Source organism: Canis lupus, chromosome 18 (assembly GCF_048164855.1).
Source record: "Canis lupus baileyi chromosome 18, mCanLup2.hap1, whole genome shotgun sequence".
Lineage (NCBI taxonomy): Eukaryota > Metazoa > Chordata > Mammalia > Carnivora > Canidae > Canis > Canis lupus.
Genome location: NC_132855.1, coordinates 12501741 through 12527931, shown reverse-complemented (window position 1 = coordinate 12527931; position 26191 = coordinate 12501741). Strand labels below are relative to the sequence as shown.

General features: G+C 42.6%; 1 protein-coding gene across 6 annotated transcripts in view; it reads right to left on the bottom strand.

The window, feature by feature from the left end:
* Window positions 1-26191, bottom strand: part of ELMO1 (engulfment and cell motility 1) — a 526171-nt gene that overhangs the window by 352825 nt on the left and 147155 nt on the right. For all 6 annotated transcript variants that reach the window (XM_072783482.1, XM_072783477.1, XM_072783480.1 and 3 more), the window contains 2 exons: window positions 12610-12660; window positions 8278-8447 (listed from right to left, as the gene is read on the bottom strand). In XM_072783482.1, coding sequence (XP_072639583.1) covers window positions 8278-8447; window positions 12610-12660 — 221 coding nt within the window. The remainder of the gene's footprint in view (window positions 1-8277; window positions 8448-12609; window positions 12661-26191) is intronic.

The following is a 26191-nucleotide window of genomic DNA, read 5'->3' as shown; positions in this document are numbered from 1 at the left end:
ACCAAAAAACCCGGATACCTATGGACAATCAATCACAAATATCCAGCCAGGCTTTACGCTGCAGCCAATCAAACAATTGCTTTGCTTTGCTTCCTCCTCTTCTCTATAAAAGTCTTTTCCTTGGCCCCTGTGGGTGCAGCACTCCTAACCATTTTCAGTTCGGCACTGACCCCTTCTAATTGATTTTTGCTCAAATAAATTCTTAAAAATTTTAATATGCTTCAGTTTATTGTTTAACAGACTGGTTCAAAATAAGTGTGTATGTGGGGGCAGAGGTGTGTGTATCTGTGTCCCTGTGTGTGCTCATGTGGATCTAGAATATATAAAGCTATCCCCGCAAATTTGCACAACAGCTTTCTGGCCTGGGGCCTGAGCACCTTTAGGTTTTTATGTGTGTTCCACTTGCCACAGCAGACTCTTCTGGCCTTGAGAGTTTCTCCCTGACTAGTGCTTCTTCTTCTCAACTTCCTCACTTTGGGTTCAGATGAAGCATAAACAAAGAGGAACTTTTCGTTATGAAGTCTCTTTTCCTGAGGTTCTCTGTCTCTTTCTCTCTCTCTCTCTTTCTTTCAATATACCGATTTTTTTTTTAAAGAAACATACCAGGAAAAAAATAATAAGGTTGATGTTTCAGGGTGGCCAGAAGCCTCTCACCTGAGCCCAAGGTATGGCATTCTGTTCCCTAGTAGAAGATCATTTCCTCTCTAAACAGGCTCTGTAACCCCTTCTCATCTCCATTTTCACTTCCAAAGTGAAGCTGCAGAGCTCATTTGTGCAAGCACATCCTGAATGTCCCTGCTAATCACTGTCTTGAAGATTGTACAGATCCCATCAGCCTCTATATTCCCATCAAGCAGAATGTGTAGAAGAATGTGTTGTGCAGCCTTCAGGGTCAGGGGCTCCTGGGGATGCTCAACCCGGAGGGTCTCCTTTGTAATGAAGGGTGTCCAGATGGCAGGCCTTCATCTCCTTGGAAGGCTGGCCGTGCAAGAAGGGAGAGGCTGCAGACAGTTGCTAGGCTAAGCTGCCGTGCTATAAAAGCTTGCTGCATGCAGATCCCAGCAGCAGATGCTTTGTCCAGTTGACTGCTTCTAGACTCCTTATTTATAAGTTTCCCCAATAAACCTGTGTCTCCACTGCTATTTCCGGGTCTTTTCTTTGGCCTCACTGGACCAACACCCACCCTTAACTTAGACTGGGCTGCAGTGTGGCTGCACAGATGGACAAAGTCCCAGAGACAAAGCAAAGAGCGATGGAAAGGAGGAAGATCCAGTTGAAGGGATTTTTCTGCCACACAGCGGCTGACAAAGCCCATGATGATTGGCCCCTTGGGTGTTTGTGATGCAAATTCCTGGCAGGGCCCCAGAAGGGCTGTTCCAGTTGGAACTCCCTGCGCTCTGCTAACTGCAGGATCCAAGAAATCAGCCAGATGGATCTGGGGAGACCTAGCAGCCTTCGGTTGGGGCCTGCAGACCACACAGAGCAGCTTCTTTTGGTCCAGGGAGCTGCTTGCTCCTCCCTGTGGCCTCTGTCCAAGGTGACGTGCAGGACATGCACTGTGTGACCCGTGCTTAGCTGCTAGACAGTGAGTCGCTGATCAACTTGGCCTGGCTTGGAGCTTCCAGAACAGCCAAGGTTTAGAAGAGACACTAAATTCTTAGAAACAAGAGCATTAAGTTAGAGCTGACAATCCAGGTCCATGGAGGTTAACAAAGTTACTTTCAAAAAGCAAAGTTATTTTTTGCATGAAGACAAAATATCATAAAACGCTCAGTCCCAAACTGTCATACTCATCTTTGATTTTCCCCCCACACCTCCTCCCATGTGCCTAACCCAGTGTCAGAAATCGTGAGCACTCAAATAATATACACTTTACTAAAGGAATAAAATCTGCAAATCCACTCTAAACCGTGGGTACTAGGCAACATCAGAGCCAAGACATCATTTGGGTGTTTAATTCAAGTCATACATCAATTTTCACATTTCCTAAGGAATGGTCATAGCTCTGATGCTGTCCAGGAGAAAATGACTCGAACGATTAAAGTTTCATATGAAACTGTGTGTTAATGAATGATGACAACAATTTTTAGAAACACAAACACTCTCAGCTATACATACGCACAGCCAAATGTCCTCATCTGTGTCATATGTATGATAGGAAGTGAAGGGGACTCGTAATTTAAACAATTAACATTGTCTTTAAGACAATTATTTAGGAGCTTTACATATCTCTCAAATAAACTCTGGGACTCTTTCCACTGTTCCTGATTCTGCCAAATTCTAGAGAAATGACTTCAACCAAAAAAATAAAAAGCACTCGTAAATTCCCCAGATTAGTGAGAACCCCTCAACTATCTCACTGCTATTTTTCTTAGGAAAGCGAGAATCCCTGAAGAGAACACCAGCCTGGTGTTGGCCAGGGTGTTAGAAACAGACAGCTTCCTCCACAAGGGGTAAGTATAAATGAGGATATTTCAGTGAGCTACATGGCTGTTTTTATTTTTTATTTTTTTATTTTATTTTATTTTTTAAGATTTTATTTATTTATTCATGAGAGGCACAGAGAGAGGCAGAGACACAGGCAGAGGGAGAAGCAGGCCCCACGCAGGGAGCCCGATGCAGGCCTCGATCCTGGATCCCGGGAATCACACCCTGAGCCAAAGGCAGATGTTTAACCACTGAGCCACCCGGGCATCCCTGTTCTTATTTTAAGAACAGCTTTAAATGTGTATATCTTCTGAATCAAGAATTGTACTCCAGCAGGATAAATATTAATAAAGATTTTCCTAAAAGAAAAGCTGATTAAAGAATGTTCACAATCGTGAAAAAGACCAGAAAACGATGTAAATGTCCAACAATAGTGGAATGGTTAACCATACCATGCACGTCCTTCAAATTCGTATACTGTGTGTCAACTCTACCTCCACAAAGTCTTTAAAATGAAATAACACACAAACAGCAAAAGTGCTGACCAAAATAATACTAACTACATGGAAATACTGGCAGGTACAAAAAGGCTACAAGTAGACATTATAACTCTCCTTTTGTAAAGCCTGTGCATGTGTGTGTGTACTAAAAAGAAGTACAAAAAGGATATATACACTACAATGTTAAAAAATGTCTCTGGGAAGGCAGGTTACAAGTGATTCTTATTTTTCCTCCTCTGTTTTCTTATATTTATTTTTTAAATAATATAATTTTCTTTTTAAGGAGAGAAAGCTAATTCAAAACACTGTCTTGAGTTTCTTGTAAATACATGAATTTAACTTTTTTTCTCCCTTGACTTTTCTGCCCAGGGTGGTGCTACAGCTTACTCATATTTCAACGGCATAATTTTCCTGTCACATAGCCAAGTGGGAAGGAAACTATAAGAATCCTGCCCTTTCGTTCTTGGAAATGTTTCCCCTGTTCTCCTGTTGAACACTGAAAGGGCACAGGATAAACTGTCCAACTGACTGTGTGCATAGGGGCATAGACAAAGACCATGGTGTTTTATTGAAAGCCCAAGAAAAGCAGTGTTATTTGCTATATCAGACTTAGGGTTGCAGGCATGATTTTTTTTCTTTCAAGTAAAATAAAATATATCATGTCTGAGAGAACTTTTTTTTTATTGAGATGTAACTGGCACAGAATATTATGTTAGTTTCAGGTGTACAACATAGCGATTCCCCATCTGTATACATTGTGAAATGATCACCACCGTGTCTGTTACCATCTGTCACCACACAAAGTTAATACAACATTATTGTGCCCACATTCCCCAAGCCGTACATTACATCACTGTGACTTATTTACTTCAGACTTGGAAGTCTGTGCTTCTTGATCTTCTCCGCCCGTTTTGTCTACCCTCCTCTCTAGCAACCACCAATTTATTTCCTGTCATGTTAAGTCTGGGTTTGGTTTGGTTTTGTTTTTTAGATTCCACATGGAAGTGAAATCACATGGTATTTGCCTTTCTCTGTCTGACTTCTATCATTTAGTATAATACCCTCCAGGTCCATCCATGTTGTCACAAATGGCTTAGTAGTATTCCATTATACATATATTTCGTATCTTTATCCATTCATCCATCAGTGATCAGTAGACATTTAGGGCTGTTTCCCAATATCTTGGCTATTGCAAGTAATGCTGCAATAAACATAGGAATGTGTGTATCTTTTCAAATTAAGGTTTTTATTTCCTTCAGATAAATACCCAGGAGTTGAATTGTTGGATCCTATGGTAGTTTTAATATTAATGTTTTGAGGAACCTCCATACTGGTCTCCAGAGTGGCTGCACCAATTTACATTCCCACCAACCATGCACAAGGGTTCACTGTTCTCCACATGCTCCCCAACACTTGCTATTCTTCTCTTTTTGATAGTAGTCATTCTGGCAGGTGAAAGTTGACATCTCATTGTGGTTTTGATTTGCATTTCCCTGATGAAGAATGATGTTGAGCATCTTTCAAATACCTGTTGGCCATCTGTATGCATTCTCTGAAAAAATGTCTAATTCAGATCCTCTGCCCATTTTTTACCTGGGCTCTTTTTTGTTATTGAGTTGTATGAGCTCTTTATATGTTTTGGATATTAATCCCTTGAGAAATCTCTTAATACTCACTTAAAAAAAAAAACAAAAAACATTGCCCATTCCTTAAATTTCCTTACCTGACACCATTTCCTTGCCCAGATTGAGCCAACATGCTTCCCCACAACTTTATTTGCTTCCTTATACACATATGTTTCAAGCTTAAACAAGGAATGGAATTTCAAAATTCCACAAGGATGGAAAAATTCAATTCAGGTTTCAAACATTATGCTTTGCCAAAGTGACACTCCCATTGTTCCTTTGTTACTCATTTTGCCCCATGGCCCCTCCTGGTACCAATGGGAAAGAGACCTTTAAAAGCTTAGCCTTGAGTAATGACAAGCAGGTGAATAATCTTGGAATCTCATTATAACTCAAAGTGAGGGGGAAAATTCCAGCCACATTTCTTCTGTGTTTCCTAAAAATTTCCACAGGTCCTGCTTAGGCAACCTCTGCCTTCCCTAGCTGGAAATCTGCCCAGGAGTCATGACTAAATGCATTCCAAATTGCAGGATCTTTTTAATTTGTACAGTTTCTATTCCCAAAGTTTTCTGTTAATTAATTAAAGTCTTGCTCTAAGTTTAATTGAGAAGCCAGGTTTTCTTATAAGAAAAATGTCTTTCTCTTATCTTTTTAATCTGAAAAGATCTGAAAAATAGCTGTGCATCAAATGAGCAGCTTCTTAAGATGAGTTGCACGACCCGGAAGAAGGAGGCAAGAGGCTGCATGGCTCCAGAGCTTCCCTCCTCCATGCCCCAAAGCAGCAGGACTTTGAACTGATGTAAGATGGTGAGGAGGACACCAAAGGTGATCCAGACAGACACCATTCCTTCCCATAACAGCATGTGGTGGGGAAGTGTAAGAGATAAATGCACACCAGAACTCACCCAAGATCTGACCTTGAGTCCTTTGTCTGAAACCTGGCTGCATGGGAACAAATCGACATGGCTTACGGATTATAAATAACTAAAATACTAATAACTATAACACACTTTAAAAAAAAAAAGGAATTCAATCACTGTGGTTCACATAAAGTACGTTCCGGGTATACATCCTCTCCGGGTATACACGTGCAACATGGGATAGAATTCAGACATGCCTCCCCAGTCCTCCGTCTGAGAATTAGTGGTTCTTTGGGGCCCCTCTACAGGTCAAGATGAGTTACAGAGAAAGGCAATGCTGCAGATAAGTAACAATGTTGACAAGACAAATGCATAGCATCCCTTTACACTCTTTTTCTTTTCAAGCAGAAGGGGCAGTGTCCCTTTGCTGAGTGTCATGGAATAATGTGTGTCCTCTTAGAATTCATATGATGATTCCCTGACCCCCCGTACCTCAGGATGGGACAGTGTTTAGAGGCAGAGCCTTTAAAGAGATGATCAGGTTAAAATGAGACCATTCCGGTGTGTCCTAATCCCATCTGAGAAAAGGAAATTTAGTCAGAGAGAGACACCAGAAATGAGTGTGCACAGACCAAAGACACAGGTCTGTGTGAGAGCACAACAGGGAGGCGGTCCTCTGCAGACCAAGGAGACCACAGAAGAAACCAACCTTGTCAACACCTTGATCTTGGACTGCCCAGTCCCCATAACTGTGAGACAACAGATGTCTGTTGTTTAAGCTACCCAGTCTGATATTTTGTTGTGACAGCACTATAACAAATATAATGGAAACTAAAAAATAAATAAATAAATAAATAAATAAATAAATAAATAAATAAATAAATAAATAAATAACAACAAAACTGAAGCTCCCAACATGCATTTTTCCTCATTATCAAAATATATAACTGCCAACCTTAGAGGTCCTGGAGCTTGGCCCCAGCCCCTATTCAGGCTACAAATCACAGGGACCAGTGCTTTCAGTGTAATTTAACATTGTAATTGCAATTATGACCGCAATTCTGCTAAATTTAAAAGCATTAACACTATACCATTCTGAATATTCAAGAGTGTGAGCCCCCGGATACTTGGGTATCTGTAGCATATTAGCAGGTTACGTTACCACTGGCTCAAGTACATTGCTTTTGATGCTGATACATCAATGGCTGGGACTCAGGTAATAAATGTAGGGACATTTTTACGTTTTCACTGAACATGCTGTGAATGTGATTGAGGCTGAACCCTCCAGGGCTCACTGTCCCACCAGAATCAGTGACAGGCAGGAAGAACCTTCCACGTGTGGCAACCGCATGACAGCATCCACAGACTGAAGGTGTTTATAATCATAGCTCACACCCCCCTGCTTACTAGTACCACGGAATGAGGGATCTGACACATTCCACAGTAGACCTCAGCCTGGAGCTTCCAACACAGAGAAAGCATTTTCTCCTTTTCCTGGGTCAAGCCCCTTAGATCCAAAACCTTATTCAACTTCCCTTGAGTGGTTTCACACCAACACCAATGTATAGCAGGCACACTGAGATTCCAGTAACACCCAGAATTTGAGTTTCCCTGCTCTGCTCCAAGCTGATGTTCACCAAAAATTTAATGAGCAGAGTTTTAGCCCTCATTAAAAATAAATAAATAAATAAATGATACATGTCTACAGTCAACCCTTTCCAAATCACCCAAGCTTGCTTGCCAATAAAAAAAGAATCTTTCACTAGTGACAACTGCAGAAACCACATGTAGGAGATGGAAGGAAGAATGGAGGAACAAAAGAATGAAGGAAGGGAGAGGGTCAAGATGGATCTGCAACATGCCCAGTCAACGGTTTATTCTTTGAATCACCAGGTCTTGAAGACAGAACTAACTGCCCAGGCTCAAACCCCCATTCTCAGTGACATTTTCTCTTTCCTCAGAACTATCTATACCAACTTTCCCATCATTAATTTAGAATATTAATATGTAATTAACCACCGTGTTATCTTCACATGCTCTAACTTACATGCTCTACTAGTGAATGCCAGGAGCACCTGACCATATGGGAATGAGCAGCTCCCTGTCGCCTCTACCTTGGGACTCGGGGTCAGGGGACTTATCTGAGCATACACATGTAAGAGCTAGCCCCATCTGGCTCCTTATACTCTCTAGTCACACCACAGAAGCAAAGCCTACCTTGAGAAAGTGAGCTCCCCAAGGAGAAATGCCCATCCCTTTCGGGATCATGACGAAACGCAAACTCTTTCAAGGCCCATTCACTGACACCCCCTCTGTCAGGTTCTGTGAGCTGGAACTGGTCCAACCTCTAGACTCCCAGCCCTCAGAAGGAATCATACCTCAGGTGAATTCTGCTTCTGTAGATTTTGTAATGGCAAGGCTCACATCTTTTAAATTCTACCAACTTTCGCTATTTGTACACAGTACCGAAACAATATTTATTGTATTAAATTTTAAATAATTAAGGATCTACATTTCATCATTTAAATGATAACTTTTTTAAAGTAAGCTCCATGCCCCGGGCAGAGCCAAGAGTGGAGCTTGAACCAACGACCCCGAGATCAAGACCTGAGCTGAGATCAAGAGTCGCACGCTTACCCGACTGAGCCACCCAGGGGCCCCTCAAATGATAACTTCTTTAAAATTACTTCAAGGATGCTATTTCAACCTAGCTTAAGACTTTGAAACATAAGGAGTTTTTTGAGGGGGCGGGGGAGGCAATTTCTGGTCTTCAAAACTAGAAATTGTTAGTACAAGGAAAGTAACAAATACCCAGAATACTGGGAAGAATAGGACAGACTCAACGTCTCGATAAAAGATGCTTACTCGGTGCCACTTTCGACCATCTGCGTGAGGAGAGAGATGCCATCGAGATTTATGAACTCCTGGGCAAACGTGACATCCCGGGAGAGGCTGGCTAAATCCTTCAAGGCTTCCAGCTTGGCGTCCATGCTCGACGACTGGATTCGTTCATGGAGCTGCTGGGCATTTTGAGCCTTGTCAAGGACAAAAACAAAGGGAAAGAGTGTTCACAGAGGAAACCACAACAGACGAAAAATTACTCTTTTGTTGAAAAACGAAGATATAGAGGCCAAAAGCACAAGACCACATGCATACTCTATACCACGGGCAGGTTTCCAACCATAATGACTCCACCCCCAGGCAATGTCTGTTAACATCAGGACGGGAGGACGGGAATCAACTGCCTTCTTGACAGAGCCCATATTTCCAACTCTTGGAAAAGCAAGAGCACAAAAACAGCAAAGCCCTACCAACGGAACCAGGGTGGCAGTGCGGAGAGCAAAATGGGGGGAAATGTTTACCTTTTAAGCATAATTATTACCTACAAATGACAAAAAGCTATTTGCTTAGTTACGCAATTACACAAATGTATGCAGCATGTTCACCTGTTCAGTCAATACTCTGAGTAACACCTGCCTACACACCATGTTCCAAAGCTTCTTGAGACCCCCAAATGATCTTTCCCAGTTACTGAAAATCTTTCAACAGCACAATGGTGCTTATAAATTTCACTTTTCAACATCATGTGTTTCACATGCATTGGCTAATTACTGCATAAACATAAAACAAAATAATTAGGAAACCAAATTAGCAGCTTTGCCTAAAATTAGACCTCCTTTTAAGGCATCTGCCCTTGGCTACTACAAGCAGGACAGAAAGGAATGGAAATATATTGGGAGGAGCTGACCTTCTGGATAATAACTTGCAGTTCTTATTATTCATTCAGTCATGGTTTTCATATCTACTTTTCAGTTGGGGCAGACAGGAAGAAAAATAAAATATTAAATTTTTCTGCCTGTATTTTTGCCTAATGGACATACCATCTGTTGCACTTATTATTTAACTCAAAACCGCAATGTGCCACTGCCATCCTCAGATTCTCCTTCTTGGGCTCTGGCTTTCTCCTTCGAAACTTGTTATATTTCAGAGAAAGGGGAAGATGGGGGTATTTGTCCCCCACAGTGAGGTATCTTCTGAGCAGAAACTCATTAGAACTATCCGAGGAGCCCCAAGTGAGCTGTAATGGGGTTAAGATTGCAGTGAAGCAAAGGAAACCACCAGGTATTGTCAGCAAAGGTTCTCCACCCCAACAGGCTGCACAGCCAAGGTCCCTTCCCTCCCTGCCCAGGACCCCCTGTGTTGTCACCTGGAAGTAGTCCCCAGAGAGCAGGGGACCCAGCGGGGAAAAAATGCCACCTCTTCAGGGACCAAGAATGAAACCCACGTGCCCCCTCACCCGACCATGGTCAGAAATAAACGGAGGTCTCCCATCGCAGTTACAACCACAACTGACACCTTGCATCAGAAATAAAGAAAGGAAGGGGGGAGAAAGAAAGAGGAGAACAAGAACTCTCTACTCATTCACAGATCCCCAGCTATCTGACAAATCACCCAAAGCCTAAATCCCAAGTTTTTATCTTTTAAAAATCTCTCAAAGACAGATTGTTCCTAAAATGTTCAAACGGCTCTACAGCATTCACATATATTTAACCCAAGTGGATCACTTTGAATTCCTCGAAAAGTACATTTTTCTCCAAGCAGGAAGTCTGCATTTGCTGTACTGACGATGATAATAAGGAGTACTCAAAGATTATCTCACTGTCAGTATCAATGCTAACCTTGTTTGTGCTGCTAATACTAGTAATAAAAACAACGAAGTTCCCTGGGGCCTTTCATGAGCCACTATTCCAAACACCCTCATGAAGCAATTCATTTAATCTACATAGTAATCCTATCAGGTAGGTGTCCTCATCATCTTCATTGTACACAGGAAACTGAAGTGCAGAGAAGTTATGTAGCTTGCCCAAGGTCACAGAGGCGGAACCCAGCAGAGTCACACATTACCTAAAGCAAGAGTGTGTGCACGTGTGTGCATGCACACACGTGTACACAAGTGCACCCGTGTAGGCGTGTGTGTCTTCTGCCTGGAGACAGAGAGAGTTCAGCCGAGGTAGGTGAAAAAACTGAACATTTTTATGGTATAACACCATTTGCTCATTTCTCGACGGTATACTAACACTTCCTAGGAAATTTTATGGAGACGGTTATATTTCTTTTAACATTTTGTGTATGTGTATAAAAAGTGAAAGAGTTAGCATATGCTGACCCATATTTTTTAGTCAAACATAAAATAATAAAAAAATAATCTACTAACAAGTGAAGTTTACAGATCCAAAATATTTTGCTTATAGAATGAGTTCTAGCCCTTAGGGCTACAGCCAAATCATAAAATGCTTCTTCAAAATGCAGACTCCCCAGGGGTGCCTGGGTGGCTCAACTGATTATCTGTCTTTGGCTTAGGTCATGATCCAGGGTCCTGGGACAGAGGCCTGCATCGAGCTCCCTGCTCAGCAGGGACCCTGTTTCTCCCACTCCCCCTACTTACTATCTCTGTCTCTCTCTCTCTCTCTCAAATAAATAAATAAAAATATTTTAAAACAAAACAAATAAAATAAAATGCAGATTCCTGGACCTCATCTCTAGAAATCATAATCCAACTTCTCTGTAAAAGGCCCAAACATCAGCATTTTTAAAGTTCAGGCTTTAAACCAATGATTCAGGCCTGAGGATCACTGCTCTTTAGATTATGTAAACAGGTCTGTTGTAGGTGGACTCTATCTTATGATATTTTGTATATTGGTTTTCCCATCTCACCATTCACCATTCTGAGAATGTGAAGTTCACTACTTGAAAAGCACAGACTTTCAGGATGCTGAAAAAACTTCACCCTGCCAAACACCTAACCTTCTACCAAGGAGTGGCTCACATTGTGGAAATTTTGTTCAAGAACCCATGATGATAAAAAAAAAAAAAAAAAAAAAAAAAAAAGAACTAACTTCTTCTTTGGCTTAGAGAAGACCTTGATACAAAAAACCGAGCCTTTCTAATTCTAAGACCTTATGGAAGGCAAGGTGTACTCTTTCTGCCCGGCCAGCAGATGAGCAATTGTAACAGGATAAACAGAAACTACAAAAACCAGCTGAAACCATGGTCTCAAAAGGTCAAATTAACATTCATTCATGCTGACTAAAGTAAAGTCAATGCTAAGTCAGACGAAAATGTCTCAGCTCATCATATGGCCATGGAAAAAGGAGTATGAATTATAATTTCCAGTAAGTAGAAAAGAAGGCTTCCGAAGACAGTTTGGCCAACTCCAGCAATGCATTCTGTGGGGCTTGTCACCGTGTTTAGGTTCGAGATGTTACTGGGTAGAGTGTTTAGGAGTTTTTAAGCCTCTCTAATGTGATTTTCAATAAGAAGAATGTGTGGTAGTCACAGTACCCACAATTTAACTTTAGCCAGATGCTTTTCCCAATTTCTAAATTTATTTTTAGCCTACCACATGGCTTCAGTGGAAACTGAAAATAAGAGTTAGACACAGTTTTTATCACATAGGCAGAGTGAAAATAGTAACACTTGGTATATTTCGCGCAGATTAGTTTTTAGGAAAGCAAAAAAATGCACTGTGAAATAATATAGTTTGAATATGCTAATGTTACTATCCAAAGTATCTACAAGCAAGTAAGAAAGATGAAGATAAGTAACACAGCCAGCTACGGTAGTCTAAATATTCTATAGCATTTTGTTTAGCAGCTTTTATTTGGAAGACTTTAAAGTGTTTTATCTAGAATCAGCTGTCAATGAAACAGACGACATTTCTCAAACTATATTTTTATGAATTGTCATAATCACTGACCAAAACTAGAAAATGCTTAATTAAACATTCTCACAGACACACCCCGACTTTGAATAACAGGCTGTCTTTGGTTTTGTTTGCTTTGATTGTTGACTGAATTTGTTCAGACAGCATTAAGTGGATGTGCTGGGCAAGTGGGTAAAACCAAACAGTATAGCTGAGTTATCCCGTCTGTAATACAAGAATTGTTGAAATGACCACCAAATTCAAACCTTAAAGGCATTTTATTTGTACCTAATGTGCAATAAAAGCTTCCTCCTCTGTAATGAGAAATATGAGGAAGGGCATTCCTGCTAATCCAGAATCTGCACGTGAGGACATTCCAGAGATCTTCTATTTTTCACTAAAGTCACCCTCAAAAATTAACAACTCATAATCACGTACAGCAGCACTGGAGAGCAAAATGTTTGCTAGAAAGCTGTACACTAAGATCAACTTACTGGAGATGTGGTTAGCCGAAGGATAGTGCCATTTTTTATTTCATTGCGATTCTGGAAAAGAAAAATAAAAACTTTGTAAATCTTCAAATGTTAAGAAGCTTGGTAAACGAGAGCAAAGGCAAAAATAATCTAGTAGTAACACTATATAATAAGAATTCTTATGATTCAATTTATTGTCACTTTATTTTCAAAATTATTGAGTAATTTTTAAATTATTTCTACCAAGAACTTTAAACCGGGTATAGTCACTTTTTTATCAAGTTAACATATCAGATGTATCCTGCGCAGAAGTTAATATAAATCCAAAGAACAGGAATATGGGGCCCAAGAACAGCAAACCAAAAAGAAGCAATTGTGAAAGGTTATTTAGAAAATATGACCTAGCAATTCTGCTAGAATTAAAACACATTTACACAAAAACTTGCACATGAGTGTTCACAAAAGCATTATTCGTAATAGTCCAAAGGTGGAAATAACCCAAATGTCCATCAATTGATGAATGGACAAACAAAATATGGTATACCCATTCAACAGAAATTATTGGGCAATTAAAAAAGTATTGATCCATGCTATAACACGAATGAACCTTGAAAACATTACACCAACTGAAAGAATCCTGACACGAGACCATATATGTTATTATTCCATTCATATGAAATATCCAGAGCAGGCAAGTCCGTGGAGAAAGAATGCAAATTAGTGGTTTCCAAGGGCTGGTGGGTAGGGGTGGGGGAAATGAATGCGATGGCTGCAGGGTTTCTTTTCCAGGGGATACAAATATTCTAAAGTTGATTGTGGTGATGATTTTAGAAATCTATGAATATATTAAAAGCCACTGAACTGAACACTTTAAATAGTAGATTTGGGGGAATGTGAATTATCTCTCAATGAAGTTATTTTTTAGGGACACCTGGGTGACTATGTGGTTGAGCAGAGTCTGCCTTCGGCTCAGGGGGTGACCCCAGGGTCCTAGGATGGAGTACCACATCAGGCTCCCCACAGGGATCCTTCTTCTCCCTCTGTCTCTCTTTCTGTGTCTCTCATGAATTAAAAAAAAAAAAAAAACAAACTCTTAAAAAAAGCTATTTTTAAAGGTTATATTAAGGAGTTTGGCTTCTTAACATTTGCTGGCTCTAACTGCATGTCTTAATGTTAAGAACAAACAGCATAAACAAGCAGATCCCAATTCAATCTTCCTCCACTCGGCAGGTGTATTTGAGGTGAGTGTGTTCTGTAGCAGTCACTTAGTGTTCCTGGCGTTGAAAGTACAATTTCACTGGCAGTTTTATTTCCTGCCACCAGAGTACGCACCACACTCAGCTTTCAGGAGGTGACCTGATAGGAGTCACACATCCACATGCCCTACTCTGGAACACAGAGGCCAGGAAGTTAATAAAGTGCCACGAGGATCGTTCTCCTGCATCATTCAAGACCAGCCACAAGCTAGAATTTGCTCAGCAGGTGCACTCAAGTGGTGGGAAATTTCTCAGGATAAGATGCCAAAAGCACATAGGACACTCACCCACTCTCTCGCTCAGCCAATTCTGACTACGTATCGGAAAATGAATTTTCTAAAATAACTACCTGAAAGGGAGCAGGCTTTGGGCCCATACTGTCTCCCAAAGAAAACCTAATCTGAACGTTTTATACCAAGTGCAGGATGGCATGAAAGCCCAACTTTGCCAGATCCAAACCCTCCTGGGCGATTCCAGCCCAATCCAGAGCATCCCCACCCAGACACCCAGGGCTGCCTCTTAAGAAAGCAAGCTCCTCATTACTGCAAGTGTCCAGCAAAGGCTGAATAACTGCCTGATGGGCAGGAATGGTGAAATTAATTTCAGTCATTTAAAAAATCTTTTAGCCCTAAAATTCTACGACTCTATGAAAATGGGAAAGGAAGACAGCAAATACTCATTATAGAATATTAAGGAAGCTGAATACCTCTTTACTGCTCAGGTTCTAAATGAATTGAGAAATAAGAGAGTCAGAAGATGAAAAACCTAAAACGTCCCCTTTATTAGTTTTTATGGAGAAAAAGGCTCAGAGTGAGAACTAGAACACAGCTAACTGGGCCCTCAGGTTGGCATACCTGTTGAGGTAAGACCTTACCAGAGGAAAAAAGTGTCCAGTTTATTCTTCCCAAATAGCAAGTCAAGAAGAAAAAGAGGCCCTGCTCATACAAAGAGGCCAGCCAGAAGGATTTAGGATAAAATCTTACGGAAATTTGGAGTGGGGATAAAGGATTCCTAATAACAGCAATAAACATTTAGTGAAAGGCACTGAGCTGAGGTATTGTTGGCGTTTGTTGTCATGCTTATTTAACCATCATAATAACTCTATGTCCATTTTTTTAAAGTTTTTTTAAAGTAATTTTTATATCCAACATGAGGCTCATACTCACAACCCTGAGATCAAGAGTTGCATGTAGGACCCACTGAGCCAGCCAGGTGCCCCAAGTCTCTGCCCATCTTAAAGATAAGAAACCAAAGCTGTTGAGAAGATAAGTCACTTGCCCAACATCACGGAGCAAGAGCGAGGTCTAACACCAGAAGCTGTGCTCTAACGTTCTGGAAGAAGACCAAGATCTTACATTTATCCTCAGAGGAGCAATGCTCCTATCCTCATCAACTGGTCAACATTCAGGAGAGCACAGAAGTAACCATGATAATAACGAATGCCCTGCAGATTCCCAGAGGCTCCCTGTGAGGCCACAGATAGAAGAAACCGGATGGGGGTATGACTGGGGTGAAAACAAGCAGCTGGCCTCCATGTTGACTCTTGCAATGTTGACTCTTGACTTTCTAGGATCGACGTACAAGTTCTTTGAAGAAAGGGTTTTGAGGATAGTCTATTTAAAACAAAAGTAGTATTATAACCACTGACGGGCAGAGCTGGGTTCAAATTCCTCATCCACCTTGCACCAGCTGTGTGTGCTCTGTGCAAGCTACTAACCCACTCTGATGTAAGCCTTCTCTTCCTCAAAGTGGGGAGAACAAGTCATTGCTTAGAGGACAATAAGAACCACAGGTGACACAGACACTGAGCCCGGCCTAGAACTGGCTCAAAACTGAGAGTGATCGCCACTAGAGAGCAGCTCCCATCCCTCTGCCTGTGTCTCCTCAGATGGCAGTTCATTCCCCTTCTCTTTTTTCCTTTCCTCTGAAAGAGTTGCTTTTAAGTTCATGCTTTGCATTTTGGAATAAAAGCAGTTAAGTAGGTGAGCCATTAAAAATGCATTAAAAAACATTAAGGTCCCAGCAGACAGGTGGATGAGACCCAAAGGGAAAGACAGTGCACACAAGCGCTTCAGGAGCTCCTGATTCTCGCAGGAGAATCAACCAGATTGCACTCTTCTACCCCTGGCTGATGCCACCTTCTACTCTCTGAAGGATGTTAACTTGGCCAGCAAAGGAAGGGGCTCATGCTTGCCCTGATTCTATAAATTCCATCCAAGCCACATGGAACATCATTTCAGAGCGGGGTCTCCAGACAGGATAGTCTGGATGTGACCCACAATTCACTTCTTCCCTGGGAAATCTGGTGTAGGTGACACAGCTGTCCTTTGTGCTATCTCCTTCGGGTGTAAAATGGGGATAGGACCTGTCTCCTAGGTTGTTCTGAGGATTAACTGAAATCATCCATTTAAAGTGCTTGGAACAGTGCCTGGCACATTGCAAACACTCGAAAAAACTAAGTTGGCTGTTTACTATTAGGCACAAAAATATCACCCAAAAAGTACATTGCTACTTAGCTTTATTTGTTTTCAGCAATTCTCTCTATATCATCTGAGCAACAAAAATAATAGTATAATCTACGTTATCCTAAGTCCAAGACCCTAAATTCAGTAGAATAACAAATATTAGCAAATGGATGCATCTTCTATCAACAGAACAACATGGGGTTGTCAACAATAAGGAGCTGTGCCACACGTTGTGCTTCACATCAAAGGCTGGGAAGTGGCACTCACTGCTATATCATTCTTGAGCTTCTACATCTGTTTTGGAGAGGCATTCTTTGATGTAGTCCTGCCAGCATTCAGTAAGCGCTGTGTGTGTTGTGTATGTGTGTGTATCTACTGGCAGTCAGCCCCCACCCTCCGAATGTCACCTCCCTGAGAGTAGATGGTGTGTCACTGCTGTGGCATTCTTTCTAAAACAGTGAATGCCTATGGCCTGGCACATGGGTAGTGCTCAATAAATATTAGTTGAATAAATGTCTAAACCTCCTATACGCCTGGCCAAAGATGAGACATACAAAGTTAAACAAGACTTAACTCCTCAGGGTGGCTGGGTGGCTCAGCCGGTTAAGCAACTGCCTTCAGCTCAGGTCATGATCCCAGAGTCCTGGGGTTGAGCTCTGCATCGGGCTCCCTGCTCAGTGGGAGGTCTGCTTCTCCCTCTCCCCCTATCATTCCCCCTGCTTGTGCTCTCTCCCTCGCTCTTAAATAAATAAATAAATAAATAAATAAATAAATAAATAAATAAATAAATAAATAAAATATTTTTTAAAGAAAAAAGAGGGATCCCTGGGTGGCGCAGCGGTATGGCGCCTGCCTTTGGCCCAGGGCACGATCCTGGAGACCCGGGATCGAATCCCACATCGGGCTCCTGGTGCATGGAGCCTGCTTCTCCCTCTGCCTGCCTCTGCGCCTCTCTCTCTCTCTTTCTCTGTGACTATCATAAAAAAAAATAAAATAAAAAAATAAAGAAAAAAGACTTAAGTCCTGTCTTCTGGAAATTCAACAAAGCGGAAGATTGAGGTGTTATATCAGTACCATGAAAAAGCTGTGGCCTCTACAGTGAGTGACTAGCCCGGTATGAGCACATATGTGTGACAAGAGGAAGAGAGGAAGAGGATACTCAGCAAAGGTCCTTAGTGGAGGTGAAGTTCCAAAGGGCCTTTTAATCTATAAGCAACGGTTTCCCAGGAGAGAAGAAACAGCACACTGCAAAGCACAAGACATCCACATGGAACACAGAATAGTCTTGTGCAGTCACTGACGAGCCTGGGATGCACAAAGAATGGAAAGATAGGACACTTACAAGGAAGACTGACCTTTAGCCACTTAAAGAGGGAGGGGAAGGTGTCTGTGGGTGAAATTCTGGCTCTGATTTGCTGCCCGTGAATGTGTCCTCTCTCTGAGGCAGCCAGTTGGAGAGTATGGTAGCCACATTTGTGTCTAATGCTTCGATTCCATAAGTAAAGAAGATGAGCTTTGGGAACAAAGCTGGTATGTCTTCCTTCATTAGAAAGGACTGCAGGAATTTCCTTTTAAGAACTTCCTAAAAGACTCGTAAATTCTTCAGTGCAAAACTTTTCATGCAAAGATTCTTTGAATCCCTCCCTCCATTGGAAATTCTCTGCTGTTAACAGCGACCCTGGGCTGATGTATCATTATCCATCCATACATGCTTTGAAAGACCAGCCTAAATCAAACTTCCAATTCTCAGTAAATTCTGATGTTAATTTCTATGACAGTCTTTTGATTCATCAATTTGACTAGGCTGCCGTCCCCAATTATTCAATTATCAAATATTCATCTGGGTGTTATTGTACAGGTATTTACAGGTGATTAAAGCTGATATTCAGCTAACATGAAGCAAGAAAGATTATCCCAGTCAATCTGCGTGGGCCTGATTCCACAGACTGAAAGGCCTCGAGTTCTATCAGGAGGTAGCAGATTCAGCCTTTACCCCAGAGTTCCAGGCTATTCTTCTTGAAGGTCTGCCCTATGGATTTCAGATTCGCCTAACCAGCCCGCACCATCATGCAAGCCAACCCTTGCAATAAACCTCTTAGCACATATCTCCTACTGGTTTTGCATCTCTGGTTGAACCCTGACCAACACCTGACTCCACCTACCGAGACACTGCCAAAGCTTTGCATGGCGATGTTTTCCCTCACCGCACTGAGCAATTTATTAACCACCTTTTGTCTCATTGACAGGTTGTACTGGTGACCTCTGGGGAGCAGGCTTCAATGGGTCAATCCAGCAGCATTGTACCAGGTCAGGGTCACTTTTCCGGGCTAGCCAAGGAACACCACCACTGAACGGCATACAAGATGCACGTGGGGAAGAAAAGAAAGTAATGGGCCAACCCCTTCCTCCCCAGATGGAGACAGATATCCTCCAAAAATGAAGAATGTATTCATCAATTCACAGGCCAAGAAACTGCCCCCTGCCCCTCTCTGGGAAATCAGTCTTCAATCTTCCCTATTTCCCCTGATCTTTATTTCATCTGCCCCAGAGTCACCAGAGGTGCACGTTAAAGTGCTGGTTGCTACGGTTCTTACTGCACAGCCACTGACTCCGGGGCCTGAGGTACTGCATTTTCACTACGATCCCAAGTAGCTCTGATGCAGCACAGTGTTTAGCATCATCTCATTCTAACTCATAAGACTACCCGGCACATTTAGAATAAGTATTCTGAATTTCAAGGAAATAAAATCTGAGGCAAACAAGACAAATGCCAGCTCCTTGAAAATGAAGAGAAAAGCAGGAGCAAGAGTGTTTCTGCAGAAGAATGTCCCAACCGCACACAGTGTCCGAGGAGCAGTGGCCCGGTGAAAGCCAGCTAGAGCTCTGCTGTCATATTTACTCAGGCCCAGCAGCTCCAGACTGTACTAGCCCCTGACATTCACAGTCGTCTCGATAGGATGTCTTTGTGTTTCTTCACAGAACCAGCTCAGCGACTCGGCCTCTGTGTGGGTTGGATAATAAGATCCTGTTGAAAAATGTCACTGTTCTCCTATTTTTCCCTCTGAAATTTGTTTTTCTCAGTATGCCAACTTTCTCTCTAGCCAGACAAATTAAGAATTATTCCCTGGTCAAAAATCCAAGTTGTAGCCCTGCTCCTGTTATTTAGCAAGAAAAAGAGAAGGTCGGGGGGGAAGAGGGGCTTACAGCCTAGCAAGTCCAGACTCCTGGAGGGCAGGCAGCTCCAGGGTCTTCTCGCTGATTCTATCTCTCCTCCTCCTCCTCCTCTCTCTGTCTTTGTGTGTTTCTCTTTCTCCCTGGAAGTGATGGGGTCCTCACATTGGATGTATTACTCCTAACTAGCGATGTTCTTCACACCCATTACTCAAACATGACAAACACTGATTTTGCATGTAAACCTGATCCCTTTTGTCCTTTGTGTGTCCATTTGAGTGATCTTCAAATCTTCAGGCTGAAGGAAATCACGGAGGACAGTACATGATACACTGGTTGCTAGGTTACGGAGCAATGCCTCCAGACAGAGGACTACAGGTCTAACATTTGAGAAGGGATGTCAGAAATACCCTAAAATAAAATCTGAACCTCCCAAAACAGGAAAAAAAAAAGAGGTGGGGGGGGTGGTAAGGAAGAAGGGTAAGAAAGAAAGGGTGGTGGCAACCTGTTCTAAATGCATATTTCCTATAATTAACATTTGGCCTTGGGAGGCCTGGGTGGCTCAGTGGTTGAGCAACTGCCTTCGGCTCAGGGCATGATCCCCGGCCGGCTTCTCCCTCTGCCTGTGTCTCTGCCTCTCTGTGTGTGTGTGTGTGTGTGTGTGTGTTTCTCTCATGAATAAATAAATAAAATCTTGAAAAAAAAAAAAACAAAACATTTTTTCCCCAGGTTCATTTACCATCAGGGACTGCATCCCCACCACCTCCAGACAGCTGGAGCAGGTCATCCATGCCCATTAATTGAAGACTTTGTGTTTGACTTCTCTTCCACTCTATTTTCCTGCCCCTAACTAGATTTTACCCTCAGTTGCTTTTCTTCCATCACTTTACTTTTCGCAGCACCCAGAGAGCCTTTACACAATCCCCAAAATCAAGAGAAGGAAGGACGAGGCAGATGTTAAGTAAGATATCTACTACCTATTTGTGGTGTGTAAACACAGACTATGGAGGTGGAGGGCCTGTTGCATAAGAACGATCTGCTCTCTTTCCATCGGTAATGAGAACCCAGGTAAAAGGAAGGGAAAGATGTGGGTAGACAGCTTGCAGGACCCCAGGGAGTCAACTGGGATGAGGTGAGCCCCAAGGGAAGAACACAGGGGGAGAATGCCTGTCCCCCTTAGCATTTGAATCAACCACTTGTAGAGGACAGAGATGAAGAACAATATGTTTTGCTGGAGAGGAACATGCTGTCTTATCTTAAAGGAACACGCGCTGTGAGGTGTTCACTGTGGCTGAACAGTAAGGCAGGGAAGTTGCCTGCTTCCTCAGCCAGGTCCACATGGAAGGAATGAGCACACACCCATCCTCACCTGGCATCCTGGCCCAGGCACCAAAAGCTCAAGATTGAATCCAATCCATATTCAGGTCCCTCTGACACCCTCAGGTAAGAATTGACCGAGTCCAACTTGTCAAAAAGCAGGACTCAGTCTTAGACTCAGCCTTGAAATGAGGGCAGGCAGTCCCCTTGAGCGCAGAAGCCGAGGGGGACAATTTTAGCAATCCAGACAGTGGGATCAGCACCAGCAAGGGCAGAGTGTGAGCATCGGGGAATGAGGACGTATATTAATAAAATCTCTTCCGCCACAGGCACTGTTCTGGGGGAACAGTAAGGACATGAGCATGATGGACCCACAGGGTCTGGGAGCCTGGAAAGCGCAGTAGGACCACAAGGAAGGAAGCCGAGGCTGGGCCTGAGCCAGCTAACTTCCCATGTGACCCTGGGCAAGTCAATTGGCTTCAGTTTCCTCATCAACAGAATGGAAGCAAGGGGCACAGTGCCAAAGGTCAGTTCTCTTCTCTTCTCTTTTATTCTCAGTACAACAAACAAAAGAGGAAACATTGAAGGCTTTTGAGCAAAATTACTGATTGTGATGAAGGGGATGTTTCAGAGGAATGAATCTGTCAGCAGCAGTGAATTGGAGGAGGTTGGCTGAGGTGATGAAGGGTTCCTGCAACACACTGTTGCCTCTCTGTCACTGCAGGCTTGGCACTTACTGAGGCAGCCTGCGGGCTCCAACCCCAGGACCACTGGCCTTGAGCATCTCTAGTCTCCACGGTAACATTCTAATACAGGAACCCAAGATCTGAAAAGCTAGTAAGTCATACGCTCTGTGGCAAAAATACATGCCTTTCCTCGTATACATAACTTGAAAAAGGGTAAATATGGCCAAGTTGTTACTGGGTGAGTCTGTAATGTTTAACAAAAGCCTTAAAAATCTTCAAAATCAAATTCTATGGATTTGTCCTAGAGAAAACATTGGAGATGCAGACATCTTGCAAAAGAGGTCGGTACAATATTGGTCATAACAGAGCAAAGCACTAAAAGCAAATCCAAGTATCCCAGTTAATCATTTATTGTTTCTTATCTCAAAACCCAGCTTTCTTGGCCCCACGTTGGGATAGGAGAGCTGGACCCAAGCACTCTCCTTTGCCATCTGGGAGAATGCTAAGCTTCTCCAGGAGAGGGCACTGAGATGATTTGGCCTGGTCAGATCAGGCGGTTCTCTATCCATCCACTTATAATTATTGTGGAAAAAAGCCCTCAGGCCTCCTGCCCTGCACCCCCTCCTTGGTCCCCCTCACAGGGGAGGCTTCGAAGTAGCTCCGCCTTCTCAACTTGCCAGCAAGAGTCCCACTTTTACTATCCAACACAGGCCTGAGTCCTTCACCGTGGTGGTGACGTCCCTGTGGGAGTGACGCTCTCTTTGAGGAGCCCTGGAGGAGGGGCAGTGCCCCCTCTTGGTCTTTGGTTCTCAAGCTGTCCACTCCTTGGACTAAAGGCCACAGCTCATTTGCTGCAACTGCTCCTTCTGGAATCATCAGAATCCCCCCCCCCCCCCGCCACCTTTTACCCCTTTCCTGGTAGTTAATCAGCTCCCACTAGTTACCACTTTTTAAAATCAGTGTCCTGTTCAAATAATGGTACAGTTCCTATATCCTGACTGGACCCTGACTGATACACCAAGTCATCCAAAGTTTCCCTAATTATGAAGGAAAATTCAAGTAAACATGGCCAAGCAGGCCCACGATACATCACACAGCCACTGAAGTGTGGTATAAAAGAATGTTTAGTGATACACGAATGTGTCGCATTATATTGTGCAGTGAAAAATGTGGGTGGCAAACTATTGTAGTGTGGGTTCAAACTGATGGACTAGAATGTGTGTGTATACACCAAAAAATACCAGCGCCCGTGTAGGTAACTACATGAACGATGCTCTTCACTCGCAACAGGTGAAAAAAAAGGGAAGAAAGCAGGAAAAATGCCGGGAATTGTGGGTATTCACTCAACCCAGCTAATGAAGACCGTCTATGTTTCTGGGGCAGAAAGCAGCCTCTCTGGTTTTGACAGAAGGAACCAGCGCAAACTAGAGGGGACACACGCAACAGTCCTTCCCCAGCAGTCCTGTTTTGTCATCCATTTGAGAGACACTCGATCCCCCCCCCGCCTCTCCCCACTGCCATCAATTCTAACTTACCCCCCAATCAAATGTCACGTGCAGATGTTTAAACCTAGCTTACAGTGTCCCTGGCAAGTTCGAGCCTGTGGCCTCAGAAACCCACAAAGTGCTGGAGAAGAGAGCAGCATTTACAGGAAAGCAGCTCATGCTTGCAAAAAACACACACTTTTAAAGGGCCATTCCAGGGGCACTGGCAGGGATCACCAAGGACGCTGGGACAGCTGGGGAAATGTTGCCTCCACGGCTGATTCTAGGCAATGCCAGTGCAAACGGCAGACAAGAGTCAGAGAGAACAAGACCACACCTCTGTAGCATAGGGCTATGGACCAGAGGGGGATGGAGACACCAGGGAGGAAGGGCCGAACAAGCTTGCCGGCTGGCTTCAAGTGCACGGTATGGTGTCACATGGCACCCAGAACGTAAACCTGCTGAGGTGTGACCCACCTACACAACTGGCATCAGAAGGGCCTGGTTCAAAGCTTGGCTTCGCCACTCAAGCGTTGTCACCAGGGCATTTGGCACAGCACCTGGCACCACAGCAGGTGCTCAGGGAAACTCGCTGAGTGAATTACATGCAGGTGACAATATCTCTGGGCTTCCCTCACTGCCAATATAAAGACAGTCACCTCAACTAAATGGTATTGGTGTGGGGATTAAATAAGACAGTGTTAATAAAAGCCTCTGTCTTGCATACAGTATGGACGCAACACATCATAAAGAAGGGGCAGCCTCGGTACCAGGCACTGAAAATATAGAAAATTTGCCCAACGAGGAAGAGAATCTAAGACAAAGGAGACCCAAGTCAGCCATTTTGTCCACCTGCCTTGGGAAAAAGATTATTTTTCTATACTCTCCTTCCCTATGGCCATGGAGGTTTAGGCAGTCTGGTGAAGCTATGGGGCCTCTTCTCTGAATGTCTTTAACTGCATAAATAAAATGCATAAGCTTGTAAAAAAAAAAAAAGCAATAGTGATACAAACACTTTTTAAGCTGTATCATAGTAACATATATGCTGCTTTATCAACGCAGTTATCAGCAATTTTCTCCAGAAAGAGCCAGAGAGTACATATTTTAATCATTGCAGGCCAGAAGGTCTGCAATAATGATACATAAATAAATGGGCATGGCTGTGTTTCAGTAAATTTCATTTACAAAATTAGGTGGCAGCCTGGATTCAGCCCACAGGCTAGTTTGTTGACACCTGTATTAACGCATGAAATAACAAGATATATTAAAAGGTCTAATAAACTATCATAATTTCTAATTAAGTGTAATGATGATAAATGACATGTTGAGGTAGCTGTAATAACAGTGATAAATGGAAATAACTACGATTTCTACTGGTAATATTGGCACAGATACTGCTTGTACTACCATGGCCTCTTGCCTACACTCATGATTGAAGTAATGCAAAATTTCACATTTTCACAGAGTTGTAACTTTCTTCCTATATAAATTCATGGCCCCCAGGTTAAAATGGTGGTTTTCCACTGGACTTAGAAGAAAATCCAAAAAAAAAAAAAAAAAAAAAAAAAAAAGAAGAAGAAAATCCAAATATTTACTATGCTTTAAAAGACTCAGCTTGATGTGACCCCAGCCAACCTTTCTGGTCACATCCAATCCACTTCCCACCCCTCAGCTCACTACCCTGTTCCTTTTTGTTCCCTATCACACCAATTTCTTCATGCTTCAGGGCTATCATTTCAGCTGTTCCTCTTCTTGAAATGCTATGCTCTGCCTCCTTGTTATCTTCAAGTCTTGGCTCAAATGTCTCCTCATTAGAGAGACATTCCTGATGTCTCATGGCAATCTTGGCCAAGGCTTACACATGGACATTGGACCTTCATGACAGATATGGATTGCCCTAGAGATGGCACGACCCTATGACAAAGACCCAGAACCATGGGTAGCACAAATCCTCACAGGAGAATGACTGCTTAGAGAGGAGGTGTAAGTTTTCTTCTCAGGGCTCACATGTTAGAAAAATAAGAGTCCTAAGCTCCCAATGCTGGAAACCATGTCCACACTCTTGTAGCTTTATTTCATTTTTATCCGGTTATTTGTTAACTTGAGCCAAGCCAAATTATACTTCTGACCCATTCTTGAACCTGTATCCTATGGCAGGCCTAACAGGTTAAACCTCAATAGCAACACCTACCACACTCTACGCTCATGGCTTTCTCACAAGACGTCACTTACTTCAGACCACTTACCCCAATCTGAAAATAAATACATTGCTCATTTTTAAAGAATTTCCTGTCTGTGTCCACATACACGAGAACATATGCAAGAAAAGAGGGGGCATCATATGCCTAAAACAGTGCCTGGTGGGTGAAATGTGTTCAGAAAATACTTTTTAAATGGATGGAATGGGTGTTTTAATCAAAATAGGGAGTAAGAGCCAGAACATATCTGTAAACTAAAGCTTACTGGCCACTTACATCTTCAAAGACAGAAATACAGTCCCTTTTGTTCTCCCACAATGCAAATAAATCTCAAACTATCTTTCCTTTCCTTCCCTCTTCTACAACCTTCTGTCAACAAGTGGATATTTATTTCATGCCTACTATGAGGCATTGGTATCATTAAGCATTTTTTAAAATATTTATTTATTTGAGAGAGAGAGAGAGAGAATGTGCAATGGAGGGGGGCAGAGGGAGATGGAGAGGGAAATCCAGACAGATTCCATGCAGAGAACAGAGCCCGACATGGGGCTCGATCTCACAATACTGACATCACAGCCAGAGCTAAAACTAAGAGCAGATGCTTAACCAACTGCACCAGCCAGTTACCCCTCATTCAGCATTTTTTTAAAAAGAGAATTGAGGGATGCCTGGGTGGCACAGTCAGTTAAGTGTCCAACTCTTGGTTTCAACTCAGGTCATGATCTCAGGGTCGTAAGATCGAGCCCCATGTTCAGCTCCACACTCAGTCTCTCTCTCTTTCTCTGCCCCTGTCCTTCTGTGCGCTCACTCACTCATTCTCTCTTTCTCTCAAGTAAATAAATAAATCCTTATTTTAAAAAGAGAGAATTGAGAGATATTTGCTTGTGTTCCAATACCAATACATGTGCCCCCAATGGTGTTCTGAATGGAAATGAGCTATAATCCACCACACTGTTCTTTTTGTTCTTTAAAAAAAAGATTTTAATTATTTATTCATGAGAGACACAAAGAGAGAGAGGCAGAGAC